General features: G+C 35.4%; 3 protein-coding genes and 1 pseudogene across 3 annotated transcripts; all 4 read right to left on the bottom strand.

The window, feature by feature from the left end:
- Positions 1-934: 934 nt before the first annotated feature.
- Positions 935-2214, bottom strand: LOC133853721 (F-box protein At3g07870-like). Its single transcript, XM_062289742.1, has 2 exons — positions 1653-2214; positions 935-1263 (listed from the first exon to the last, which is right to left on the bottom strand). Exons 1-2 carry the CDS (start codon positions 2201-2203, stop codon positions 1170-1172), a joined length of 645 nt encoding a protein of 214 aa, XP_062145726.1. The 5' UTR covers positions 2204-2214; the 3' UTR covers positions 935-1169.
- A 2235-nt stretch (positions 2215-4449) lies between these two features.
- Positions 4450-4548, bottom strand: LOC133856438 (small nucleolar RNA Z247; annotated as a pseudogene).
- A 3868-nt stretch (positions 4549-8416) lies between these two features.
- Positions 8417-9265, bottom strand: LOC133853935 (uncharacterized). Its single transcript, XM_062289957.1, has one exon. The coding sequence runs from the start codon at positions 9263-9265 to the stop codon at positions 8417-8419; it is 849 nt and encodes a 282-aa protein (XP_062145941.1).
- A 5810-nt stretch (positions 9266-15075) lies between these two features.
- LOC133853936 (F-box protein At3g07870-like) lies at positions 15076-16470 on the bottom strand. Its single transcript, XM_062289958.1, has one exon. It carries the CDS (start codon positions 16468-16470, stop codon positions 15076-15078), a length of 1395 nt encoding a protein of 464 aa, XP_062145942.1.
- Between the last annotated feature and the right edge of the window lie 10115 nt (positions 16471-26585).

Consider the following 26585-nt stretch of genomic DNA (forward strand, 5'->3'; position numbering starts at 1 on the left):
GACAGTGCTCATAAATTAAACCTCGGTTTTTTTACGTGTCTCTCTTCATGTAACTCAGACTAATTTTGCAAGAGAAATGATAAAAATAATTTTCTATATCATCTTTTACCCATCTTTGTATAGACAATGGGTGAATCCAAATGGTGAATTTGTAGAGAGATAGATGAGAGATGAGACGGAAAATGATGCGTAACATAACTCATTTTGACAAGTTATACAAGAAAAATTCAATTGTTTAGCCCCAATTATTTTTAAGTGTAGTGTGTGAATTGTTGAAATTAATGATACCAATTAATCTCATAATGGGTCAATTACGAGATTTTATATACGGACACAAATTTTCTACAAACTAATTCTTGTATTGGACATCTTTTTGGTTAAGAATTGATTATTGGATAGACAATTAATTTTTTGAACCAAAACAATGCCTCCCCTGTTAATATGTTTTGGGGGCTGATTTTTTAATTTTGGTTTAAAAACGTGTTCTTATGCAATATAAAGGTGAAAACTATTCGTGTTTTTAAGAGTATTTTGTGTTTGAATTAGTTGTTAATGTTTTTTGTTTTGAAAACGCAAACCAATAATAAATAACCATATAATTAAAGAGTTGATTACATTATAAATAAAAGAAAGAAGAAACCCCATTTTGATCATATGCATTTTCAAAAATAATAATAATAAAAGCACAACTTTTTACATGAAGGATTAAGGTGATGTTAAATTTTGCATGTTAAGTGCAAAAGAAAAGGATTCTTTCTATTTATCATTCTTTTCCTTCTGCTCTCATGTTACTCTACTTCTGTCATAATAAATAAATAAACATAAAATTTTAAGTGGATTCAATCAAACAGAATTCTGCTGCCATAACAAATAGATTAACATGATCAGATAAACAGATTAAGGAATAAACTCTTTCCAAGGGCAAACATGCAACTTTTAAAAGAAGTCATTGATTAACAAAAGAGAACCTTTGTTAGAGCCAACTGAGTCAACTGACCAGAACCTTGGATGCAGTATACAAAAACCATCAGAAGTTAAACTACCCAAAACAATGAAAGGTGCCCAAAATAACAACCTTGGACCAAAAGCTGGTTATTCTAAGCTTTCAAAGCATCCAAGTATCCAAGTTTTTTAAACTCCCATGACATTGAACAAATTCAGTGGCTTTCCTATGGCGAAGTATAAAAGCCCGACGCCAGATTGCTAATTTTTTCCACCAAAATGAGAGGTTTGACTTCTTCTCGCAGCTCGAATTTTGCACACCTGTAAAGTTTTGTTAGAAGAACATTAGAGGGCCTGATCCTCTGTAAAATAAACTAAAACAAACAAATTATTCTTTAACAGATAAGCTTAAGAGCATGGACGCAACACCAACTAGTCTCCACTCCAAAAACTAAAATCTTGTAAACATTACAAACCTAAAACATATCACATGCAACTATCCCATGTCTCCATAGCAAACCTCCACCAATGCAACAATGTTCCTAAACCCTCTCAGTCATTAATCAACAGAGAGTAAAGTTGTTTTTTTATTGCATACAAAATCAGAAAAAAAAAAAAATGCAGCTTAAAGTTTAACATATCATGTCATTATTGATCTTGATTAATCCGAGGTTAAAGCAGATATTCAATGCAAAACAGCAAAATTTTACCTTGATTTGACATTCAGCACCTCTACATTGTCTCCCATCACAGCATCCTTGAGCGAACTGAGGCTAGGAATACAAACAACTGCCTCAAAGCTTGATTCACTTCCACGAATCTTAAAATACTTGTGTTCTTCTCTTGAAGGGTCATAATAAAGCAGGTAGTTGCGAGCATGGTACATCAGTATTGCTCCATTCTTAAACTGCTTCAATGGATGATATAAGCCATGAGGCCATCGATGTTCAGTCTCAGTATTAATATGAAACACTTTACTCCAAGATTCTTGGACCCCATGCTTCTTCATCGTCCATATGCAAACACAGCCAAACTCAGCAGCATCACATATGCAGAGATGACCATTTAAAACACCCATGCTTATGAGATTTATATTCTGTCCACCAGAGCTGTTATACTTATCTGGGGGAGCTGGAATTAATTGGAATTGCTCGTTATAAAGATCAAAAGAAACAATTTTGGAATCCGCCTTCCTGAATTGAGGACGAAACCAATGAACTGCTCCATTCAGGTAGGTGGGAAATTTTATTCCATGTAGCATGAAGGGAGTATATGCCATATTGGATTAGATAACGTAGAAGACTTATCGGCTAGTGATAACACCGAAGTATTCGAGTTAGAATAGGGTTCTTTCTCTGTTGATAAACTCTAGACTAGTTGAGTTGTGTTCAACTAGGTCTCTAGAGTTATACTAGACTAGTTGAGTTGTTATAAACTAGGTCTCTAGAGATATAAGATAACTTAGAGAGTTTGTGTTTTAGTCAAATACATGTAAATCACATCTAGAGTTTATCTAGATGATTCGGTTCTCTATATAAACAAACACACTGCAGTACATTAAGGTATGCAGATTATTCCAAACATCATGTAATTCTATATGGTATCAGAGCCATTGAAAGACAAACGTCTATGGCTATCCCAACTTCTGAAACCGAATCCACCCAAACCTCAAACCCACCTCCTCTCTCCATCACGGTTACCCCTTCTGCACCATTACCACATATCCAAAATGTTCATCATCATATCTCCGAAAAACTCACCCAAGAAAACTATATCCTATGGCAATTTCTTATGGTTCCTTTTCTAGAAGGCCAAAACTTGTTCGGTTATGTTGATGGCACAATTCCGCAACCTCCCAAGCTTATTCCTGATAGTACCTCTGGTCTTCTCATTCCCAATCCTGCTCACTTATCCTGGTTTCATCAAGATCGAATGATCTTTAGTGCAATTATTTCCACCCTGTCCGTTGACACCCTACCCCATGTAATCGGCCTCACTACATCTCGTGATGTCTGGACTACATTGGAAACATTATTTGCTGCTCAGTCTCAATCTCGTATTCTCCAACTTAAGCAGCAGCTCTCAAATCTGAAGAAAGGTGATATACTATTTACTGCAGACCAATCCTATTTACTGCAGACCAGTGAGAGTCCCTAGGATCTTGCATAAACTGTGAGACTTTGTTGACGGCGAAAGCAATGTCAGGTCGAGTGAGAGATAGATATTGAAGAGACCCTACTGTGCTCCGATATGAGGTTGGGTCTGTGATAGTTGATCCTTCAAACCGACTGAGAGTGGTTGAGGCCGATAAGGGAGTAGATATCGGTTTGGCAAGGAGCATATTTGTCTTTGTGAGAAGATCATGGATGTATCTTTGTTGTGAAAGATGAAGACCATCCGGGTGCCATGTAGCTTCAACACCAAGAAAGAAATTGAGACGACCGAGATCCTTGAGTGCAAAGGAGTCGTGAAGATCTGTGATGAGCTAAGATATGGTGTCTGGATGGGAGCCGGTAATGATGATGTCGTCAACGTATATGAGCACAAAGATAGTGATTCCTTTAGCATTGTAGATAAACAACGATGAGTCTGACTTGGAGCTTGTAAATTTCAGATCAATCAACCGAGCACTTAGACGCGAAAACCACGCACGTGGTGCTTGTTTTAAGCCATAGATGGCTTTATGTAGCTTGCAAACAGCAGCTGGATATTGAGGATGCTGAAATCCAGGGGGTTGAGCCATATATACAGTCTCTTGAAGAAGGCCATGGAGAAAGGCATTGCTGACATCTACTTGTCGAATCTCCCAACCTGCAGAAACAGCTATAGACAACACAGTACGAATAGTGATAGGTTTAACCACTGGACTATAAGTTTCTGCAAAGTCAATCCCGGGTTGTTGATGAAACCCTTTGGCTACTAGACGAGCCTTGTAGCGTTCAATATCCCCATTAGCTTTCCTTTTAATCCTGAAAACCCATTTTGAACCAACGACATTCATTTGTGGGGAGAATGGAACAAGGGACCATGTTCCATTTTTGAGAAGAGCATCAAATTCGTTGTTCATTGCTGCACGCCACTCAGGATTTTTACTTGCTTGAGAATAGCAAGTGGGTTCATCTTCATGTGCTGCTATAGTGGCTGTAAGAGCTCGAGGAGGTGGATACTTCACTCTGCCATCAGTGAATGTGTAGGGTTTGTGAATCAAATTCTGAGACCGAGTGGTCATGCCATGGACTCGAGCTGGAAGGATAGGCAGGGGTTCAGGTGAAGGAGTTGACTCGGAACTAGAGGGAGATTCAGAAGTGACTGTAGGTTGAAGAGGGGGAGAGGTAGTGAGAGGTTCTATGGGAGATGATGCAGAAGAGAGCCCCGATTGTTCCGTGAATAGGATGGGTTCTGCCTTTGAGCCATGTTGGCAGTAGAGATGTTGACTTCAAGTGCTGATTTGTGGGCTTCAAGACGCTGCTCATAGGACAACATGTAGCCATAGAGATCAGTGAGAGGGATCGAGTCTTGCCTTGTAGTGACAGAGGTAACAAGTGGGTCATAATCGACACCCAGGCCAGCAAGGATGTGGGAGATGAGTTCAGAATTGTCAATGGGCTTGCCAATAGCGGCCAGAAGATTGGCAAAGCCTTGAGCTTTCTGGAAATAGGCAGAGACAGATTGAGCACCTTTCTTCAGATTTGAGAGCTGCTGCTTAAGTTGGAGAATACGAGATTGAGACTGAGCAGCAAATAATGTTTCCAATGTAGTCCAGACATCACGAGATGTAGTGAGGCCGATTACATGGGGTAGGGTGTCAACGGACAGGGTGGAAATAATTGCACTAAAGATCATTCGATCTTGATGAAACCAGGATAAGTGAGCAGGATTGGGAATGAGAAGACCAGAGGTACTATCAGGAATAAGCTTGGGAGGTTGCGGAATTGTGCCATCAACATAACCGAACAAGTTTTGGCCTTCTAGAAAAGGAACCATAAGAAATTGCCATAGGATATAGTTTTCTTGGGTGAGTTTTTCGGAGATATGATGATGAACATTTTGGATATGTGGTAATGGTGCAGAAGGGGTAACCGTGATGGAGAGAGGAGGTGGGTTTGAGGTTTGGGTGGATTCGGTTTCAGAAGTTGGGATAGCCATAGACGTTTGTCTTTCAATGGCTCTGATACCATATAGAATTACATGATGTTTGGAATAATCTGCATACCTTAATGTACTGCAGTGTGTTTGTTTATATAGAGAACCGAATCATCTAGATAAACTCTAGATGTGATTTACATGTATTTGACTAAAACACAAACTCTCTAAGTTATCTTATATCTCTAGAGACCTAGTTTATAACAACTCAACTAGTCTAGTATAACTCTAGAGACCTAGTTGAACACAACTCAACTAGTCTAGAGTTTATCAACAGAGAAAGAACCCTATTCTAACTCGAATACTTCGGTGTTATCACTAGCCGATAAGTCTTCCTCCATATGCTCTCCATGTCAACAAGGGAAAAGTCACCGTTTCCATTTTAGTTATTCCCCTTCAATTTCAAATAGTCCTCTCCAATTGTTGTTTCTTGACGTTTGAGGCCCTGCCTCTGTAACTTCTGTAAACAACAACCGTTTTTATTTAAGTGTGGTTGATGATTTCAGCAAATATACATGGCTTTTCCCACTTGCATCTAAATCTGAAGTTTGTGCAACCTTTCTTCGTTTCAAACAACTTGTTGAAACATTCTTTAACACTAAAATCAAATCGGTTCAAAGTGATAATGGTGGTGAATTCCTCCCACTTCAAAAATCCCTCAATTCCATGGGAGTTTCTTATAGGCTAAGCTGTCCTTACACCCATCATCAAATGGGAACCGTCGAAAGAAAACATCGCCACATAGTTGAAACTGGATTATCTCTTCTTGCTACGGCTAGTGTTCCATTCACCTTTTGGGATACAGCCTTTGAAACAGCAACCTACCTCATCAATCGACTTCCCTCTAAAATCACCAAGAAAAAGTCTCCTTATGAGTGTCTATTTCATAGCATTCCCGATTACAAATACTTGAAAATTTTTGGTTGTGAATGCTGGCCATTTCTTCGACCATATAACTCCTCCAAACTTTCCTTTCGTTCCTCCTCTTGCGTGTTTATTGGATATAGCAAAAACCATCTTGGCTATAAATGCCTTCATATTCCTTCCGGTAAAGTTTACATTGCAAGACACGTTGTCTTCAATGAAAATAGTTTTCCATTCTTAACTTCCAAGTTAAACACCTCCTCCTCCTCTCCTCAGATATCTTCATCTCTATTGGTTCCTTATGTCCCCTCATCAATTCCTCCAACCTCTAGTTCCTCTCAGAATTCACCCAGTATTCCTCCTTCATCAACTTCTGCATCATCTCCCATAGAACCTCTCACTACCTCTCCCCCTCTTCAACCTACAGTCACTTCTGAATCTCCCTCTAGTTCCGAGTCAACTCCTTCACCTGAACCCCTGTCTATCCTTCCAGCTCGAGTCCATGGCATGACCACTCGGTCTCAGAATTTGATTCACAAACCCTACACATTCACTGATGGCAGAGTGAAGTATCCACCTCCTCGAGCTCTTACAGCCACTATAGCAGCACATGAAGATGAACCCACTTGCTATTCTCAAGCAAGTAAAAATCCTGAGTGGCGTGCAGCAATGAACAACGAATTTGATGCTCTTCTCAAAAATGGAACATGGTCCCTTGTTCCATTCTCCCCACAAATGAATGTCGTTGGTTCAAAATGGGTTTTCAGGATTAAAAGGAAAGCTAATGGGGATATTGAACGCTACAAGGCTCGTTTAGTAGCCAAAGGGTTTCATCAACAACCTGGGATTGACTTTGTAGAAACTTATAGTCCAGTGGTTAAACCTATCACTATTCGTACTGTGTTGTCTATAGCTGTTTCTGCAGGTTGGGAGATTCGACAAGTAGATGTCAGCAATGCCTTTCTCCATGGCCTTCTTCAAGAGACTGTATATATGGCTCAACCCCCTGGATTTCAGCATCCTCAATATCCAGCTGCTGTTTGCAAGCTACATAAAGCCATCTATGGCTTAAAACAAGCACCACGTGCGTGGTTTTCGCGTCTAAGTGCTCGGTTGATTGATCTGAAATTTACAAGCTCCAAGTCAGACTCATCGTTGTTTATCTACAATGCTAAAGGAATCACTATCTTTGTGCTCATATACGTTGACGACATCATCATTACCGGCTCCCATCCAGACACCATATCTCAGCTCATCACAGATCTTCACGACTCCTTTGCACTCAAGGATCTCGGTCGTCTCAATTTCTTTCTTGGTGTTGAAGCTACATGGCACCCGGATGGTCTTCATCTTTCACAACAAAGATACATCCATGATCTTCTCACAAAGACAAATATGCTCCTTGCCAAACCGATATCTACTCCCTTATCGGCCTCAACCACTCTCAGTCGGTTTGAAGGATCAACTATCACAGACCCAACCTCATATCGGAGCACAGTAGGGTCTCTTCAATATCTATCTCTCACTCGACCTGACATTGCTTTCGCCGTCAACAAAGTCTCACAGTTTATGCAAGATCCTAGGGACTCTCACTGGTCTGCAGTAAAGCGCATCCTGCGCTACCTGAAATCCACAATCTCTCATACATTTTGCATTCACAAGAACTCCTCCAAGCAACTCACTGCCTACTCAGATTCAGATTGGGCCAGCTGTCCAGATGACAGGCGTTCCACCTCCGGCTATTGTGTTCTCCTTGGGAAAAATATTCTTTCATGGAGCTCCAAGAAGCAACCAACAGTTTCACGCTCCAGTACTGAATCTGAGTACAAAGCTATTGCCAATGCAGCTGCTGAATTAACATGGATTCAAACTCTACTTCATGAACTTGGTGTTACATCTCCTACGCAACCAGTATTGTATTGTGATAACATTGGTGCCACCTACCTAGTCTCAAATCCTATCTATCATGCTCGCACAAAGCATATAGAAATTGACTATCATTTCGTCCGGGATATGGTTGCCAAGAAGACTCTACAAGTTTGCTTCATCTCTGGGAAAGATCAGCTAGCCGACATCCTTACAAAGTCCCTTGCTGCTGCCAGATTCCACATGCTTCGATCCAACCTCAACGTGCAACTTCCCACGTCGAGTTTGAGGGGGCGTATTGGATTAGATAACATAGAAGACTTATCGGCTAGTGATAACACCGAAGTATTCGAGTTAGAATAGGGTTCTTTCTCTGTTGATAAACTCTAGACTAGTTGAGTTGTGTTCAACTAGGTCTCTAGAGTTATACTAGACTAGTTGAGTTGTTATAAACTAGGTCTCTAGAGATATAAGATAACTTAGAGAGTTTGTGTTTTAGTCAAATACATGTAAATCACATCTAGAGTTTATCTAGATGATTCGGTTCTCTATATAAACAAACACACTGCAGTACATTAAGGTATGCAGATTATTCCAAACATCATGTAATTCTATATGCCACACTTCTCCACGATCTAGTCCCAAGTGTGTGTATCTCAGCCACCTTATCGTCATACAGATACTCTTTCGTCCCACTAATGGGATAACAAATCTGTGGAGTGAAAATTCTTATCACCTTATATTGTTTAGTTCTTGGACTGAAGCCCAGACAAGAATCAATCTTCTCTCTAGGTTTCTTAACCTTGCTTGCTTCTGGAAGTTTGATAAATTCTCCAGTCATTGGATTGCATACAACAACAGGGTTGTTTTGTTTGGGTTCAGACAAACAAAGCAACCCTTCACACGGGTTCACTATGCCAAACTTGTGGTCTTTGGGGTTTTTTGAGGTAATAAAACACTTCTTCTTGCTTACTCCACCTTTAGGATTAAGCTTCACACTGGAAGTGGCATCATCTCTGCTGTTGAGTACCATCTTGGCATCACGTAATGGAAGCTTAAGTTTGGTGTCAAGTTCCATGTTTACATGAAGGTCACACTGAGGGCAACCGGCATCACAAAATGAACACCCCAGATCGAAATTTTCATGTTCAAGCTCAACAAGGTGGATGGTTCTTGAAATACGTTTAGGGTCATTGGTTCGAATCAGGAGACAAGCACGTGCTTTTCTAGAGTACAACTTAGCAAATTCAGAACTGGATATACGATTGCGCCAAGGTTTGCATACGCACCTGCAAGTGAGAATTGTCTTCATGGGAAGTTGAAGCAGAATTGTGAGAAAGATGGGTTCTGGGAGATCTGTTATGCTTCGAATTCCTTCATTGGCAACATCCTCTGCTTCCTTGTCGCCATTTTGGGCATCAGAGGCTGTTGAACTTCTTTTTCTTTTCATGGCTATTACATACGAACATAGGTTGGAGGGTAAGTAGATAACAAATTACACTAAAAGAGTTTTTTATATTGACAACTTTAATTGATTATCTACCCAAATATACAGTAATGCATTAATCAACCACCTTAACTGAGAAACTAAATTTCCTCAACCCTGTTTGTTTAAGCGTAAAATGCTTTTTGTCCGTGAGACAGGGATAGATGATGAAGATGAGTGGCAAAGAAAGAGAGGGGTGAGATTAAAAATCAAGTGCAATCATTTGTTTATATTGCTTACAATTCTGACTTGTGAGGTTCACTTGCTAAGACAGTTAAGTCCCATAAGAGGCACTCTTACAATAGCCCGTATAGAGGTGTTGGATAGCAGTGAAAAATGATTTACGTAGAAGCATAGAACATTTTACGTACAATGAAGGTTATTTTTCTTAACCAACTAAAAACATTATCAAGTTGACCAATATTTTACACTAAGCTGACACTCAAACATTATCACATTAACCCTAAGATCAACTCGACAAAAATTCAGCTCAAACTCATTTACACCGGAATAACTTAACTAGGTCCACTAGTAAATCAATCCCATGAATCAAAAAAACTTGAAAAATACTTTGCATGGATTTCCCATTTCTTGAATCATGGAAGTAACAGCAAGAAAACTCGAACACAGCAGCAGAAACCAAAATCGACTTTAAACAATTAAATACATCACAAAGCTCACCTAATAATCAGTTTGGTCGTCAAAAAACAAATTAGAAAATACAATTAAAAAAAAGAAGAAGAAAGAAAAGAGAAACTCAGAACCCCAGTAACCAAGTTCCAAGTTCTCTTTTTCATGATACATTTTCACATAAACCAAACAGAACAAACTAGTATTTTATTTTATAAAGAAAAAAGAACACTTACTTAAACCCCTTAACTTATATCTTTTTGCAATCTTTCTTCCAAAATTTAAAAGCTCTCAATTTAATGTATTTAATTTTTATTCTTTTTTTCAATTTCTTCCGTTTTGTTAGGGTTTTAAGGTTAAATCAAATGGTAAAAGTGTAAAATAACCCTTATCTTACTCCTATAAATTTTATAAAATTACCCTTAAATTACAATTATTATTATTATTTTTTTTAAAAAAATGTAATTTAAACTTTGAGAGAAATTTACAAAAGTGACGACAGTTCAATAAGTTAAAGTAAAGTTCCCCTTTCGAAAACAACGAAAAAACGACATATTTACTACTTTCCCCTCTTTTTCCTCTTTGTTCTGCCGAAAAGGAAATTAATTTCAAGCGCATTTAGCAAACAATAACGTTAAGACATTTTCATTGCCCTCTCTCATTCAACCATGCACGATTGAAAAAAAAAAAAAAAAAAAAAAAAAGAAAGAAAAGAAAAGAAAAGAAAATGTGCTTGAGGTTTGAAATTGTGAATATAGATAAAGATCCAATGAGAAATATGTTGAGATAACATAAATGAGAGAAAATACCTGTCTCAGAAATCTCTGTCACCATGAAAGAGAGAGAGATGGAAAAACGATGGGGGTTACTTTTGGGGTAGCGATGGCAAGAACTGAGCACGGAAAGTTGGGCGCGGGAAACTAAGCGCCAACAGAGAAGAACGTTTCAGTTGGCAAATAGCCTTTTATATTTTTGTGGTTTTGGCCGGAGGGTAACGTCTGTTACACGTGTAATTTTACATGTGATATAAACGCTCATCAAATATCTATTAGATAATGAGATTATTTTTAAAATTATTATTTGATTAAATTTATAATTTGATCAATTATACATTAAATGATAATTTTAAAAACTACCTTATTATTTGATGAATATTTGATGAATATTTATATCACATATAAAATTACTCATGTTACACAAGCTTTTCACTTTTTCCTAAAAAAGAAATTCTCACCAACTATTTATTTTATGATTATGATTTAAAATTGATGTATTTAATATTTAATATAAAATTAATATTGATGCCTTTTAAAAAATTTAAATAGTATGAAATTATATACATAACAAGGGGCGGATTTTTTTTTTTTTTTTTTGAGAAATCCTTGAGCTTGTGGCTCTGCCACTGTACACAATTAAATGTACTAACTTTAAATCATTCTTTACAATTTACACTTATTTTTTCACACTTATAGATGACTTAAAAATACCAGTGAATTAAAATATCAAAAAGATCCATCACAAATTATTTGCTTGAATTTGAGAGAATTCGAACAGATGGTTTTTAGATCCCACTTATAAGACCCACATCGCCAAAGAAAAATTAGGTTGTCCAACCACTTATCTAGTTAGGTAGGTCCCATAAGTTGTCTTTCACAATCATCTATCTGAATTCTCTCAAATTTGGACAAATAATTTGAAAAGTTCTTGATCTCTAGATTTAGGGTATAAATCTGTTTCAAGGTATTTTTAGGATTTTTCTTTATATTTAAGAAATGAGATAAATTTTAAAGAAACTACTAGGGGTGTACAAACGAAGCGGTTATAACCGCTTTGCAACCACTTACCGCTTATAACCGTTAACCATATAACCTTTCAAATGTTGTTACAGGGTTTACGGAAAGCGGTTAATAACCGCTAACCACCTATCAATATATATACATAAACACCATGTTTACGTTGGTTGTAGTTGGCATCGTTTTGGTATTTTAAATACCAAAACGACGTTGTTTGAAGCTTGAATACATGGATTTGTAATGTATTGGTTTTGGATTTGTTTGTATTTGATTATTTGGATTTGTTATGTCTTGGATATTTATTTGGATTTGTTATGTTATGTAAATTTTGTACCAAAAGACAAAAGGTTCAAAAATTATTAAATTCTTTTTAAAAAAAATTAAAACCTACACAAAAAATTGTCCAAAACCCAAATTGAAAAGCAGTTTTCCAACTTCTAGTTATATACCTAATAACTGCTAACAAGCGGTTATAAAAATAGCCGCTAACCACATAGGCGATTGCAGTTAGCAATTTTAGCCTATAACCACATGTTGTAACCGCTTGTACACCCCTAAAACCTACTGCTCCAGCTTAAAATAAATAAATAAAGTAAAAAAAGGAAATTACACGCATATCAACACACTTTGTCTCTCTCTTTGAGGGGAGCCAAATATAACACACAGTCGGAGAAGTCCCCTCCATTGCCAGATCATATGATAATTTAATTTGTATTATTATTATTGATAAATAGATAACTTCTAATTTACCGTGTGTGTGATCAAGTGTGCAACAAAATATTAAATGTAGAATTTAAAGGAGACAAATATTTTGTTGACGAAGTGAAAACTCAATTAATAGAAAAACTACTCTGGGGCAGCCAAACTCAAGATTTCCATTATTCAGAAGACAAAGCTACTTACAAAGTAATAGTACTCACATACTCCTGATGCAGTGGTCGTACCTTAAACTCTGACTTGTACCTGTATACAAACGCTGCCCAACCAAGTCTCCTACTTGAAGGGGTCTTTAATGGAATCCTTTAGTTTAGGGCTCTTCCCTAAGCTAAACTTCACATGATCAAGTTACACATCGGACAACTCTTAGAGAGCTAACAAATTTTCACAATTTCGACCTAAACACTTTTTCTAAGCTCAAGAGAATTCCATACCAGAAAATACATAAGAGTATTGTTGAAGGAAATACTTTTGCAGAAGTGATAGAGATTAGAGCATGGTTGAGATATGCACAAACGAAGAAGTTGAGTTTCATGCTGAGGTTGCCTGTAGAATTTGGTTTAAAAGAAACACTATGGTTTCATGGTGGGGATTTCATTCACCCCAATGCATTGATCCTTTCAGCATCTACCTCCATAGCTGAATATAGAGCAACCACGGAAAAAGAAAGCGGCCGAGTTTAGCCGGAACAGGGGTCTGGAAGCAATCATCTTGGAAGAAGACTCATTACAAGTGATTAATACTATCAACAAACCTGGTCTGACGAACTTAGCGGCGCATATGCTTGCCAAAGCGGGGATCCATCATGATACAGCTTGAATTTGGATTGATTGTATCCCAGAGAGTATTAGAGAGATTGTATTATCAGAGCTTTCACCTCTGGTTATTTAGAACTTTAATGCTTTAGTTGTTTCATGATTCTGAATGATATCAGCAATATTGTTTCAAAAGAAAAAAAAAAGAATAAAAAGTTCAGACATCTTACAAAATATCCTGGTTCCATCCCTGTTTCCAAACACAAACACAAACACAAACACGCCCTATATAAGCTTCAAATGTCTATATACACATTTCAAGATACATAGTACAAAAGAAGCAACTACATTTGATTATTGTCAGAGTACATACATGTCTTATAGCACTTATGTCTTACAGCATAACCAGCAAAATCCATTAAACAAAATTACAAAAACATTTAAAGTTAAGACAATGCAATGTCACAAAATCACAAAAGCATTTTGTCTATACTTTTTAACTGGATTTTAAAACTAAGCTTTACTATAGGGAAAAATATATCTCAAACTACCATTTTATTATCAATGTGTTCTTCAAATTAATAATTGTGTTCATTGTCTCTCCTAAACTATTAAAAAAATGTCAATGTCTCTGCCTAAAGCCAACAAAAAAAAAATAATTTTAAAAAAGTTTAAATAATACAAATATATCCTTATAATATATTTTTTTTAAGATTGAAAAAAATAAAAACAATTTTTTTTCAAACAATTTTTTTTTAAAAAAAGAAAGATAAAAATGAAAATCCAAGAGGGTGGTCTAAACTTAAAATTATATAAAACAAAATCTAAAAAAAATGAAAAACCTTAGTTTTATTTTTAATTTTTAAATTTGTAAGTTTGAAATTTTTAAATTTTTAAATTTTTAAATTTTTTAAATTTAAAATTTTCTTTCAAAAATTTATATTTTTGTTTTTATATAATTTTATGAAAGATAGTTTTATCATTGAAAACATTGGCATTGTTTGATAGTTTAGAAATACATTAAAACAATTGATAATTTGGAAACGCATTAATAATTGGACGATAGTTTAAAAAGTTACGTATACTTCCTATACTTCCTTTAACTATATCATTCGGTCAACATACCATCTCCCTTCAAAAAAAAAAAAAAAATTGAAAAACATGCAACTTTTAAAAGAAGTCATTGATTAACAAAAGAGAACCTTTTGTTTAGAGCCAACTGACCAAACCCTGGATGCAGTATACAAAAACCATCAGGAGGTAAACCACCCAAAACATTAATGAAAGGTGCCCAAAATAACAACTTCAGACCAAAAGCTGGTTATTCTAAGCTTCCAAAACATCCAAGTATCCAAGTTTTTTAAACGCCATGACATCGAACAAATTCAGCAACTTTCCTCAGATGAAGTATAAAAATCCGACGCCAGATCGCTAATTTCTTCCACCAAACTGAGAGGTTTGACTTCTTCTCGCAGCTCGAATTTCGCACACCTATAAGTTGTGTTAGAAGAAAATAGAGGGCCTGAATGATCCTCTGTTAAATAAACTAAAACAAACAAATTATTGTTTAACAGATAAGCTTAAGAGCATGGAAGCAACACAAACTAGTCTCCACTCCAAAATCTAAAACTCACATGCAACATTTATTAAAATTGCAGATTGGATATCTTTCCTATGTCTCTCCATAGCAAACCTCAACCAATACAACAATGTTCCTAAACCCTCCCAGTCATTAATCAACAGAGAGTAAAGTTGGTTTTATTGCATACAAAATCAGAAAAAAAAAATGAAGCTTAAAGTTTAATATATCATGTCATTATCGATCTTGATTAATCCAAGGTTAAAGCAGATATGCAACGCAATGCAAAACAGCAAAATTTTACCTTGATTTGACATTCAGCACCTCTACATTGTCTCCCATCACAGCATCCTTGAGCGACCTGAGGCTTGGAATACAAACAACTGCCTCAAATTTTGATTCACTTCCACGAATCTTAAAATACTTGTGTTCTTCTCTTGAAGGGTCATAATAAAGCAGGCAGTTGCGAGCATGGTACATCAGTATTGCTCCATTCTTAAACTTCTTCAATGGATGATATAAACCTTGAGGCCATCGTTGTTCAGTCTCAGTATCAATAGAAAACACTTTACTCCAAGATTCTCGGACCCCATGCTTCTTCATCGCCCATATGCAAACACGGCCAAACTCAGCAGCATCGCATATGCAGAGATGACCATTTAAAACACCCATGCTTATGAGCTTTATATCCTTTCCACCAAAGAAGTTATACTTAAGTGGGGGAGCTGGAATTAATTGGAATTGCTCATTATAAACGTCAAAAGAAACAATTTTGAAATCTGCCTTAGTGAATTCAGGTCGAAACCAATGAACTGCTCCATTCAGGTAGGTGGGAAATTTTATTCCATATAGCATGAAGGGAGCAAATGCCACACTTCTCCACGATCTAGTCCCAAGTGTGTGTATCTCAGCCACCTTATCGCCATACTCTTTCCTCCCACTAATGGGATCACAAATCTGTTGAGTGAAAATTCTTATCACCTTATATTGTTTAGTTCTTGGACTGAAGCCCAGACAAGAATCAATCTTCTCTCTAGGTTTCTCAACCTTGCTTGCTTCTGGAAGTTTGATAAATTCTCCAGTCATTGGATTGCATACAACAACAGGGTTGTTTTGTTTGGGTTCAGACAAGCAAAGCAACCCTTCACACGGGTTCACTATGCCAAACTTGTGGTCTTTGGGGTTTTTTGAGGCAATGAAACACTTCTTCTTGCTTACTCCACCTTTAGGATTAAGCTTCACACTGGCACTGGCATCATCTGTGCTGTTGAGTGCCATCTTGGCATCACGTAATGGAAGCTTAAATTTGGTGTCAAGTTCCATGTTTACATGAAGGTCACACTGAGGGCAACCGGCATCACAAAATGAACACCCCAGATCGAAATTTTCATGTTCAAGCTCAAGAAGGTGGATGGTTCTTGAAACGCGTTTAGGATCATTGGTTCGAATCAGGAGACAAGCACGTGCTTTTCTAGAGTACAACTTAGCAAATTCAGAACTGGATATACGATTGCGCCAAGGTTTGCATACCCACCTGCAAATGAGAATTGTCTTCAGGGGAAGTTGAAGCAGAATTGTGAGAAAGACGGGTTCTGGGAGATCTGTTATGCTTCGAATTCCTTCATTGGCAACATCCACTGCTTCCTTGTCGCCATTTTGGGCATCAGAGGCTGTTGAACTCCTTTTTCTTTTCATGGCTATTACATACGAACATAGGTTGGAGGGTAAGTAGATAACAAATTACACTAAAAGAGTTTTTTATATTGACAACTTTAATCGATTATCTACCCAAATGTAGACTAATGCATTAATCAACGACCTTAACTGAGAAACTAAATTTTCTCAACCCCATTTGTTTCAGTGTAAAATGTTTAATGTCCGCAAGACAAAGAGAGATGACGAACATGAGCCGCAGCGGAAGAGAGGGGGGTGAGATTGAAATCTAGTGCAATTGTCTGCTCATATAGCTTACAATTGAGAAAAGGCCCTTGTGGGATCCACCCGTTCAGACAGTTATATAAGAGGCACTCTTACACTAGCCCACTTGAAGGTGTGGGAAAGCGACAAAAAATGATATATACACTGAATCAAATTAACCCTGAGATCAGCTCGACAAAAATTCAGCTCAAACTCATATACACTGAAATAACTTAACTAGGTCCACTAGTAAATCAATCCAACGAATCAAAAAACCTTGATTTGTACTTTGCATGGATTTCCCATTTCTTGAATCGTGAAGTAACAGCAAGAAACTCGAATACAGAGCAGCAGAAACCAAAATTGACTTTAAACAACTCAATATATCTTAAAGCCCACCTAATAATCAGTTTGATTGTCGAAAAAAACAAATTAAAAAATACAATAAAAAAAGAAAGAGAAACTCAGAACCCCAGTAACCAAGTTCCAAGTTCTCTTTTTCATTGATACATTTTCTCATAAACCAAACAGAACATACAAGTAATTTTTTTCTTAAAAAAAAAAAAAAAAAAAACTTCACTTAATCCACTAACTTCTACCAATTTTGAAGTTGCCTTCCAAAATTTAAAATTTCTCAATTTAGTGTGTGTAATTTTTCAATTTTTTGCAATCTCATCCCTCCTGTTAGGGTTTGAGGTTAAATCATAGGATAAAATGAAAAAATAACCTTTATACCTCTTTATAAAATTACCCTTAAATTAAAATTATTTTTTTAGAAAAAAATTAAAAAAAAAGGTATTTTGAAATATTCTTACCCTTCGGTTAGGATTTAATGGAAAATTCTAACATAAGGGTGAGATTACAAATTTTTTAAAGTTCAACACTTTAAATTGATAATTTTTAAACCTTGGAAGAAATTTGCAAAAGTGACGACAGTCGAATAAGTGAAAGTGAAGTTTCCCCTTTAGAAAACAACGAAAAAAAACTACTTTCCCCTCTTTTTCCTTTTGTTCTGCCATAAAAAAAAGAAATTAATTTCCAAGCGCATTTAGAAAACAATAACGTTAGACATTTTCATTGCCTTCTCTCATTCAACCATGCATGATTGAAAAAAAGAAAGAAAAAAAAAATCCAGTTGAGGTTTGAAATTGTGAATATAGATAGATCGAGATGCAATGACAAATAGGTTGAGATATAACATAAATGAGAGAAAATACCTGCCTCAGAAATCTGTCACCATGAAAGAGAGAGATGGAAAAGTGAAAACGATGGGGTTACTTTTGGGGTACCCATGGCAAGAGATAAGCACCAAAGTTGGGTGCGGGAAACTAAGCGCCAACACAAAAAAACGCGCCAATAGGCAATAGCCTTTTATATTTTTGTGGTTTTTATATATATATATTTTTTTTCAGTACGTTGAAATAAAGAAACAAACTAGTAATCTTAAGTAATCTTAAATATTTTTTTTAAGAGTCCATCAAGTGTTCATAAAAAAATTAAATAATTTTTAAAATTATAATTTGATCAAAATTATCATTTAATTAATTACATGTTCAATGGTAATTTTAAAAATTACTTCATTTTTTAATAGACATTTGATGAACACTTAATGTATATGTAGAATTATTCAAACAAACTACAAAGCACGAAAGGACACTACCCTTTTCAACAAGAAAATGGGATTGAATCTTTACCACAACATATGAGAAAATAGGAAGATGAGAGAAATAAGTGAAAATGCATCCAGAATAATATCACATTATCCTCATCATTTTAATTACAATAGTTTACATATTAGACCTTACTTATTAACGGATGAGTGTTAAAATATTACATAAATGATTTAATCCACTCATTCTTATTAGTTTAAGCTTTTAGAATAAATCATGATTTAACATAATATCAGAATAAAAGTTTTGAATTCAAACGTTGTCTCTATCATTTCACTTCTCATCTTAATTAAATATATCATATATTAACACTTACTTATTCAAATAATGTTAAAATATCAATTAAATAAGTAAAATAATCATTTCATATCAGGCTATCAGACACATCACCTATCTTAAACCCATCTTAACTAAATTGAGTACAAACGGCTAAAAGCATTAGTAGCAGCTTCCATTAGATTTTATTTAAATTTTAGGGATAAATACCCCATTGGTACCTGAGTTTTACGTGTTTTTAAATTTAGTACCTCAGTTTTGTTTAGTATCATAGGTGGTACCTGAATTAAGGGTAAAAACCCATTTGGTACCTCTGTTAGATTTTCCGTCCAAATTTTAACGCCTCGCCACGTGTCAACCGCTGAGGTTGACACGTGGCACTACATAAAAAAAATTAAAAATTAAAAATTAAAATCTTTAGAAAATAATTAAAAATAATAAAATTTTTAAAAAAAAATTAAAAAAAAAGAAAAAAGAAGAGGGGTGGCTGAGCCACCCCCTTGACCGGTCTGACCGGTCTGGGGTGGCCGAACCACCCCATAGGGGGTGGTTCGGCCACCCCACAGTTGAAAAAAAAAAAAAAAATTTTTTTTTGAAGGGTTTTGGCCCTAGGGGGTGGTTCGGCCACCCCCTAGGGCCAAAACCCTTCAAAAAATTTTTTTTGGGTTGGCCCTTGGGGGTGGCCGAACCACCCCCTAGGGCCACGTGGTTCGGCCACCCCCAGTCCGGCCGGTCTGGGGGTGGCCGAACCACCCCCGTGGGCCTAGGGGGTGGTTCGGCCACCCCCTAGGGCCAAAACCCTTCAAAAAAAATTTTTGGGTTGGCCCTTGGGGGTGGCCGATCCACCCCCTAGGGCCACGGGGGTGGTTCGGCCACCCCCTAGGGCCAAAACCCTTCAAATTTTTTTTTTTTTCAACTGTGGGGTGGCCGAACCACCCCCTATGGGGTGGTTCGGCCACCCCAGACCGGCCAAGGGGGTGGCTGGGCCACCTCCTTGGCCAAAATGGGGGTGGCCAGCCACCCCCATGGTGGCCAAGAGCCACCCCCCTCATTTTTTCTTTTTTTAATTTTTTTTTAAAATTTTATTATTTTTAATCATTTTCTAAAGATTTTAATTTTTAATTTTTAATTTTTTTTTTATGTAGTGCCACGTGTCAACCTCAGCGGTTGACACGTGGCGAGCCGTTAAAATTTGGACGGAAAATCTAACAGATGTACCAAATGGGTTTTTACCCTTAATTCAGGTACCACCTATAATACCAAACAAAACTGAGGTAATAAATTTAAAAACACGTAAAACTCAGGTACCAATGGGGTATTTATCCCTAAATTTTAAGAACCAAATTACTTTTTACTTCCCTATTCAAATAAACTCTATAATATTTTCTCTTATCCTTTCCCTATAGAATTTAAAATTTTTTAAAATTAAATGTTAGGGGAAAGAGAGATGAAGAAAAATCATTTAAATACAATTTCAAATAAATGATAGAAGAAAGAGAAAGCTTTTTTTTTTTTTTTTTTTTTTTTTTTTTTATATTAAAATAATATTAAGGAACCACTTTTATTTGTCTAAATTTAAGGTATAACTTTTACTTTCCTTTTGTGTTTCTTTAATTTAAGAAATAATAAAAGAATTTGTTTCAAAAGTTTTTTTTTAGGATTTTTCTTTACATAGAATGAGATGAGTTTTAAGGAAATTATTGTTACTGCTACTGCTTAAAAAAAAAAAAAAAAAATACACACATATCAACACATATTCTCTCTCTTCGAGGGGAGTTGGATATAACACACTGTCAACAAGTCCCCTCCATTGCCAGATCATATGATAATTTAACTTGTATTTTTTTTTTTTTTTTTTACAAGTGACCTTGTGATCGGTGCATCTACAAGTAGTGCAATTGTGTTCAGAGTTGTAATCCAATGTTCAAGTTTAGTTTGTTTAATTTTTTTTCGAGCACGAATCAAATTTTAACTTGTCGCCCATTTAAATAGTTTGTTCGAAATATGGTATTTTGTCACTCCAAGACACAATTTTTGATTACTTTACACATATAGCAAGGTGATCGATCTCTTAACTAGCTTTAAATTTTTTACATTACAAGAGTTTTTTATATTGACAACTTTAATCGATTATCCACCCAAATATAGACTAATGCGTTAATCAACGACCTTAACTAAGAAACTAAATTTCCTCAACCTCATTTGTTTCGACATAAAATTTTTTATGTCTGCGAGACAAAGAGAGATGACGAACATGAGCTGCAGAGGAAGAGAGGGGTGAGATTAAAATCTAGTGTAGTTGTCTGCCCATATTGCATATAATTTGGGCAGACAATTGTGAAGTTCACCTGCGCAGACAATTAGGTCCCATAAGAGGTACTCTTACAATAGCCCGTCTGGAGGTGTGAGAGAGTGGCGGAAAATAATTTACGTAGAAGCGTAGAACATTTTATGCATAACGAAGGTTATTTTTCTTAATCAACCAAAAACATATTCGGTTGACCAATATTTTACGGTAGGCAGACACTCAATATTAGTGAAATATTTTTCATAAAATATTTGAAGTTAAAACAAACGAGAAAAAAAATAAAAAAATCAAATCAATCCTGAGATCAACTCGGCAAAAATTCAGCTCAAACTCATATACACTGAATTAATAACTGAACTAGGTCCACTAGTAAATCAATCCAACGAATCAAAAAAACTTGATTTGTACTTTGCATGGATTTCCCATCTCTTGAATCATGAAGTAACGGCGAGAAACTCGAACAGAGAGCAGCAGAAACCAAAATCGACTTTAAACAATTCAATATATCTTAAAGCCCACATAATAATCAGTTTGGTTGTCAAAAAACAAATTAAAAAATACAATAAAAAAAGATAAAGAAAAGAGAAACTCAGAACCCCAGTAACCAAGTTCCAAGTTCTCTTTTTCACTGATACATTTTCTCATAAACCAAACAGAACATAGAAGAATTTTTTTTTTTTTTTTTTTAAAAAAAAAAAAAAAAAACTAGAATTTCACTTAACCCCTTAACTTCTATCATTTTTGCAGTCTCCTTCCAAAATTTTAAAATTTTCAATTTATTGTATCTAATATTCAATTTTTTGCAATTTAGTCATATGGTAAAATAACATTTATAGCACTGTAAATTTTATAAAATTATCATTAAATTACAATTAATTTTTCTTTTTCATTTTCTTTTTTTTTTTTTTTTTAAAAAAAAGAGTATTTTGAAATCTTTTTACCCTTCCGTTAGGATTTTCAGTAATCCTAACGGAGGAATGAGATTGTAAATTTTTTGAAGTTCGTTACATTAAATTGATAATTTTTTTAACTTTGAAAAAATGGTTCAATAAGTTAAAGTGAAGTTTTCCTTTTAGAAAACAACGAAAAAAAAATGACATATTTACGTACTTTCCACTCTTTTTCCTGTTTGTTCTGACGAAGAGGAAATTAATTTCAAGGACATTTAGAAAACAATAACGTTAGACATTTTCATTGCCTCTCTCATTCAACCATGCATGATTGAAAAAAAGAAAAAAGAAAGAAAGAAAAAACTTGAGGTTTGAAATTGTGAATACCTGTCTCAGAAGTCACCATGAAAGAGAGAGATGGAAAACGACGGGGTTACTATTGGGGTAGCGATGGCCAGAGATAAGCACCAAAGTTGGGCGCGAGAAACTTAGCGCCAATAGGCAATTAAATAATCATTTCATATTGGGCTATGAGACACATCACCTATCTTAAACCCAGCTTAACTAAATTGAGTACAGGTGGACGATTTAAAAAAAAAAATATATATATATAATTTAAAAATAGTGATTTAAAAATATACGATTTAAACAAATCGCTTTTAAAAACACAATTAAGTATTTGGTAAAATTGCAGTTCGGCAGTGACATAGTCACATGGCACTTATGTGTCTTATTAGATTGTTAGTAATTTGCACAACAAATGTGATTTTTTATGAAACTCATCTACCGAAGTAGGACGTGGCTCTAGGATATGTCTCGCGCTTATAAGGGTGATAAGTGGCGCTGATGTGGCAAACCGTTAGTTTTTTTACGGAGAAATGGACGGTGATACTATCTCCATCTTTTCCCGTATCTCAGGTACTATCTGTGATACGGATTAAAGCATAAGGGGCAAAAAAATAAAAACTTTAAACCACATGTACCAAAAATGTGTTTAACCCTTAATTTTTTTCAAACACGAATCAAATTTTAACTTATCATCCTTTTAAATAATTTGTTCAAACTCATTTTATTTATTTTTCAAACGTACTCAAGGTTGTTCACGAGCTATTCAATTAACTTATTATTTTCATATTAGGGCAAAACCAACATTTTTTGCTTGAGAGGCCGAACTTACGCAAATAAATAAATACATAGATTTATTCCTTTTGTGTGCGCACATTTATGTAAAATAAAAGACAAAGAAATTAAAAGTGGTCATGTTGTTGAAGGGAGAAAAGTGGCCGGGTTGACTAAGTTGTGCTTGTAGTGTATGCTCATTTCATTTGCTTCTCAAGAATTTTATCATCGACCCTTTTTGGAGTTTTATAATTTTTCCTACAATTCATTTCATATTTAAAAAAAAAAAAAAAAAACCCTCCAAATACTTTAGCATTCTTTCATAAGTTTAGTATTCAGGCTTTTATTTGTGCTTGCATAACTTTATATTTCAAGACTAGTCAATTTTCATAATAAGATAGCCATTAACTATACACACAATAAATAAATACCATAATAATTCTAAGACATTATACCATAATTTAACATAGCTTAAACATAATCATCAAATGTGTTGGTCTAAGACGGATCATCATCAAGAATAGGAAAATATTACAAACCAAGTCTAAGATCATCAAAACAAGTACAAGATAACTAAATCCATATTAAGCCTCATAGCCAACTCAATAGAAGGTACAATACCACATGTACACAAACCCGATGAAAGTGAATAGTTCCTCTAGCTTGTGAGTCCGCATGTACTCTACCATCTCAGGGTTATCCACGAAGAAGATTCTAGCTAAGTCGTCAATAGAAAGTCTCTTGTGTCGGTTCCCATACCAAATCATCCTCGAACTCGCCACTAAATATAAAACAACCCATATTTACAAGTGAAAATATAAGTGTAAGTCCACAACTTAGTGAGTAATAATACACGAAGTAACATGTTATCATATGGTGAACTCAATTGTTATAACAAAAGGTTTATAAATCACAACCAATATAATGGCATAATGCAAAGTTCTCTGTTAAATGACAGTTATATCACGATAATGCACTACATATATAGTATATGATATTTAAAGTGAACATGTCATAATTTAATTTCATATGGTCTATCAAAGCTCTTAGCCCCTTCTTAGTAGATTTAGTGTAGTCCTAAGGGACCTATAATACAATAATGGTGCCCCGATGAAGCACACATATTGTCATTGTTAGCAGCCCAATCGGGTTTAAGCCTCGGGGTGATCCACATTACTAAAAATATTGTCATTGTGACCCTATCTATACACTGTGCGTCAGTCACTTATAAAACTATTGGATTCAAGGACACACATAAACATAAATCTCTCGACCATAGGATTAACTTGTATAATAGTAGCACATGGTCATCATCCATGCATGAAGCACTATGTCATACGATGTAATTAACCATTGTTTTTCACATGCATGCATTTACAAAACTCATATATTTTATCATTCCATTATTCATCACTCATTTTCACAAAAGTAGAGTTCATATTATTCAAAAGCTATTTCATGCGAGTTGTGATTATGCATGTTTGATGCATAAAATAATCATGTCATGAAAAAACCATAATAACAAGTATTTGTGAGTTTCACTCATTTGGCTCATAATCTTGCTCTAGGTATCTTCCTTAAAAGTCTCAAACCTCTAAATCTGTGAAAGGATTCACAATTAGTCTTTGGTCTTATGCTAAATATATAGATTCTAAACCCTAAACTATTTCAAAATAGACTTACTGCTTGGCCTCGATCATTCGGTAGGAAGTATCAAACGTTTGGTGCTCAGAAGAAACCCTAATTTTAAAACCTAAGGTCCTAACTAATCCTCAAACTGACACATCTAAGGTCCTACTAACATTCTAGACATTGTTCTACACACGAGTAACGTCTTCAAGCATATCATAGCTCACTATTGACTTTAAACAACCAACACATAACTAGATCTAGGATCAATCCTTATCATAACTCATGGGTTTACTTTAAAGTTCTTAAACAGAAAGTTGTCCATGCAAAACCAACAAGATATCATGATCTAAAGCATAAAATCTCCCACTCAATATCCATCACCTAAACTAGCACATTAATCCTAGGTACTCAAACCTACAACTAAGAGGCTAAACCTACGAAAATAAAGCTAAACAGTAGCTAAAAAAATGATATACCAAGCTAACAGTAGTAATAGAATTGAGGTTAGGCCAATAGGATTACTTCTCTTTGAAGACAAAACCACAAGAAAGCACATTCTCCCTTCAAAACCCAACCTTTCATTCTCACTAGGGTTCCTTCAACTGAAAGGTGACGAAAATGGAAGCTAAGGGCATACAAGGTGTATTTAAAATAGCCCAGGCACAAACAAGATAAGCTGAGGTGGTGAAATTAATTACTCCCAAGCTGTCTTCAAACTTTCACCAGTGATCGTTTAGGATCCAATCTCAAACATTCTCTCTCCTACTTCGAACGTTCGACCCACACAAAAAATTATAAAAAGTCCAAAATTTTACTTCTTCCACTTGGAATCGACTCTAACATTCTTGATTTTTATTTAGGCACTCTTAACCCTAATTAATACGTGGAGTGTTACAAAATTGGTTTTTCAATGTTTAAGCAAAAACTATCACAATCAGGTTGAAGCATAAACATAAAATGATAACTTTGAAAGAGAGAAAAATGGGTTACTTACAATAGTTTGATTTTCGATCAAGAAGAGAAATCGATGAGCTTCTCCCTTGCCAAATAGTGTGGTATTTTATGGGATAGTGAAGTGTAGTAGGTGTTCATGGGTTCCAGGAAGCTTAGGTGTTTGGCGAAGGCTTGAGAAGGGTTGATAGGAAATGAGAAAAGGGGGGGAATGGGGGAAAAATTGCAATGGCCAAATGAATGGGCAGCCAAGCTTGAAAAAAGAGGGCTATCGATTCAATAAAGCGACTTACTCCAAGAACCAATGGTTCTCACCAAGTGTCAAAGGTTAATTTCACATAACATGTGGATCATTGTGGGTCCTATAAGGGAAATAAATTTTCCACATTACATTACCCTACATCAACTTTACACCAAGACACATAGGGTGTGTGACCCATACATGTGGGTCCCATATAGATGGATTCTACACCTAATGTGTCTTGATGTAAAGTTGATATAGGGTAATGTGATGTAGAAATAACACATCTCGTCCTATAAATTTAATAATTGATTTAGAAAAGTGATGTACAAAAGATGTACAAGAGATATGCAAAAATCATTTCTCATTCATAATAAACTACCTAGGCCCAATATCAATGGCCCACACATCTAAGCCCATTACTCCGAACCAGTGAACTATTTTCCAACGGTTGGTAGGATTCTCATAACTATGAACCAACAACAAAATATCACAAATCACAAAAAATCTAAAAAAAAATAAAAATAAAATTCTTTATAATGGCAATTCAAGTTTGGCACATAATGAATCTTATTAAAAGACAAGAATTATATTGTCAAAAAAAAAAAAAAAGTGGCAAGAATTAAGATATAATTACCGTGTAATAAAGTGAGATTACTATTTTGAGTATGATAAAAATTGTATCTCCCCTTTGAATATGAAGAAAAACTTTTTTTTTTTTTAAAAAAAAAAAAAAAAGCTATCTCAAACATGACAAACTAACTGATCAACAAAATTGTAGGGCCAAACGGAGTCTCCAGAGTGGT

Source organism: Alnus glutinosa, chromosome 13 (genome assembly GCF_958979055.1).
Source record: "Alnus glutinosa chromosome 13, dhAlnGlut1.1, whole genome shotgun sequence".
NCBI classification, from domain to species: Eukaryota; Viridiplantae; Streptophyta; class Magnoliopsida; order Fagales; family Betulaceae; genus Alnus; species Alnus glutinosa.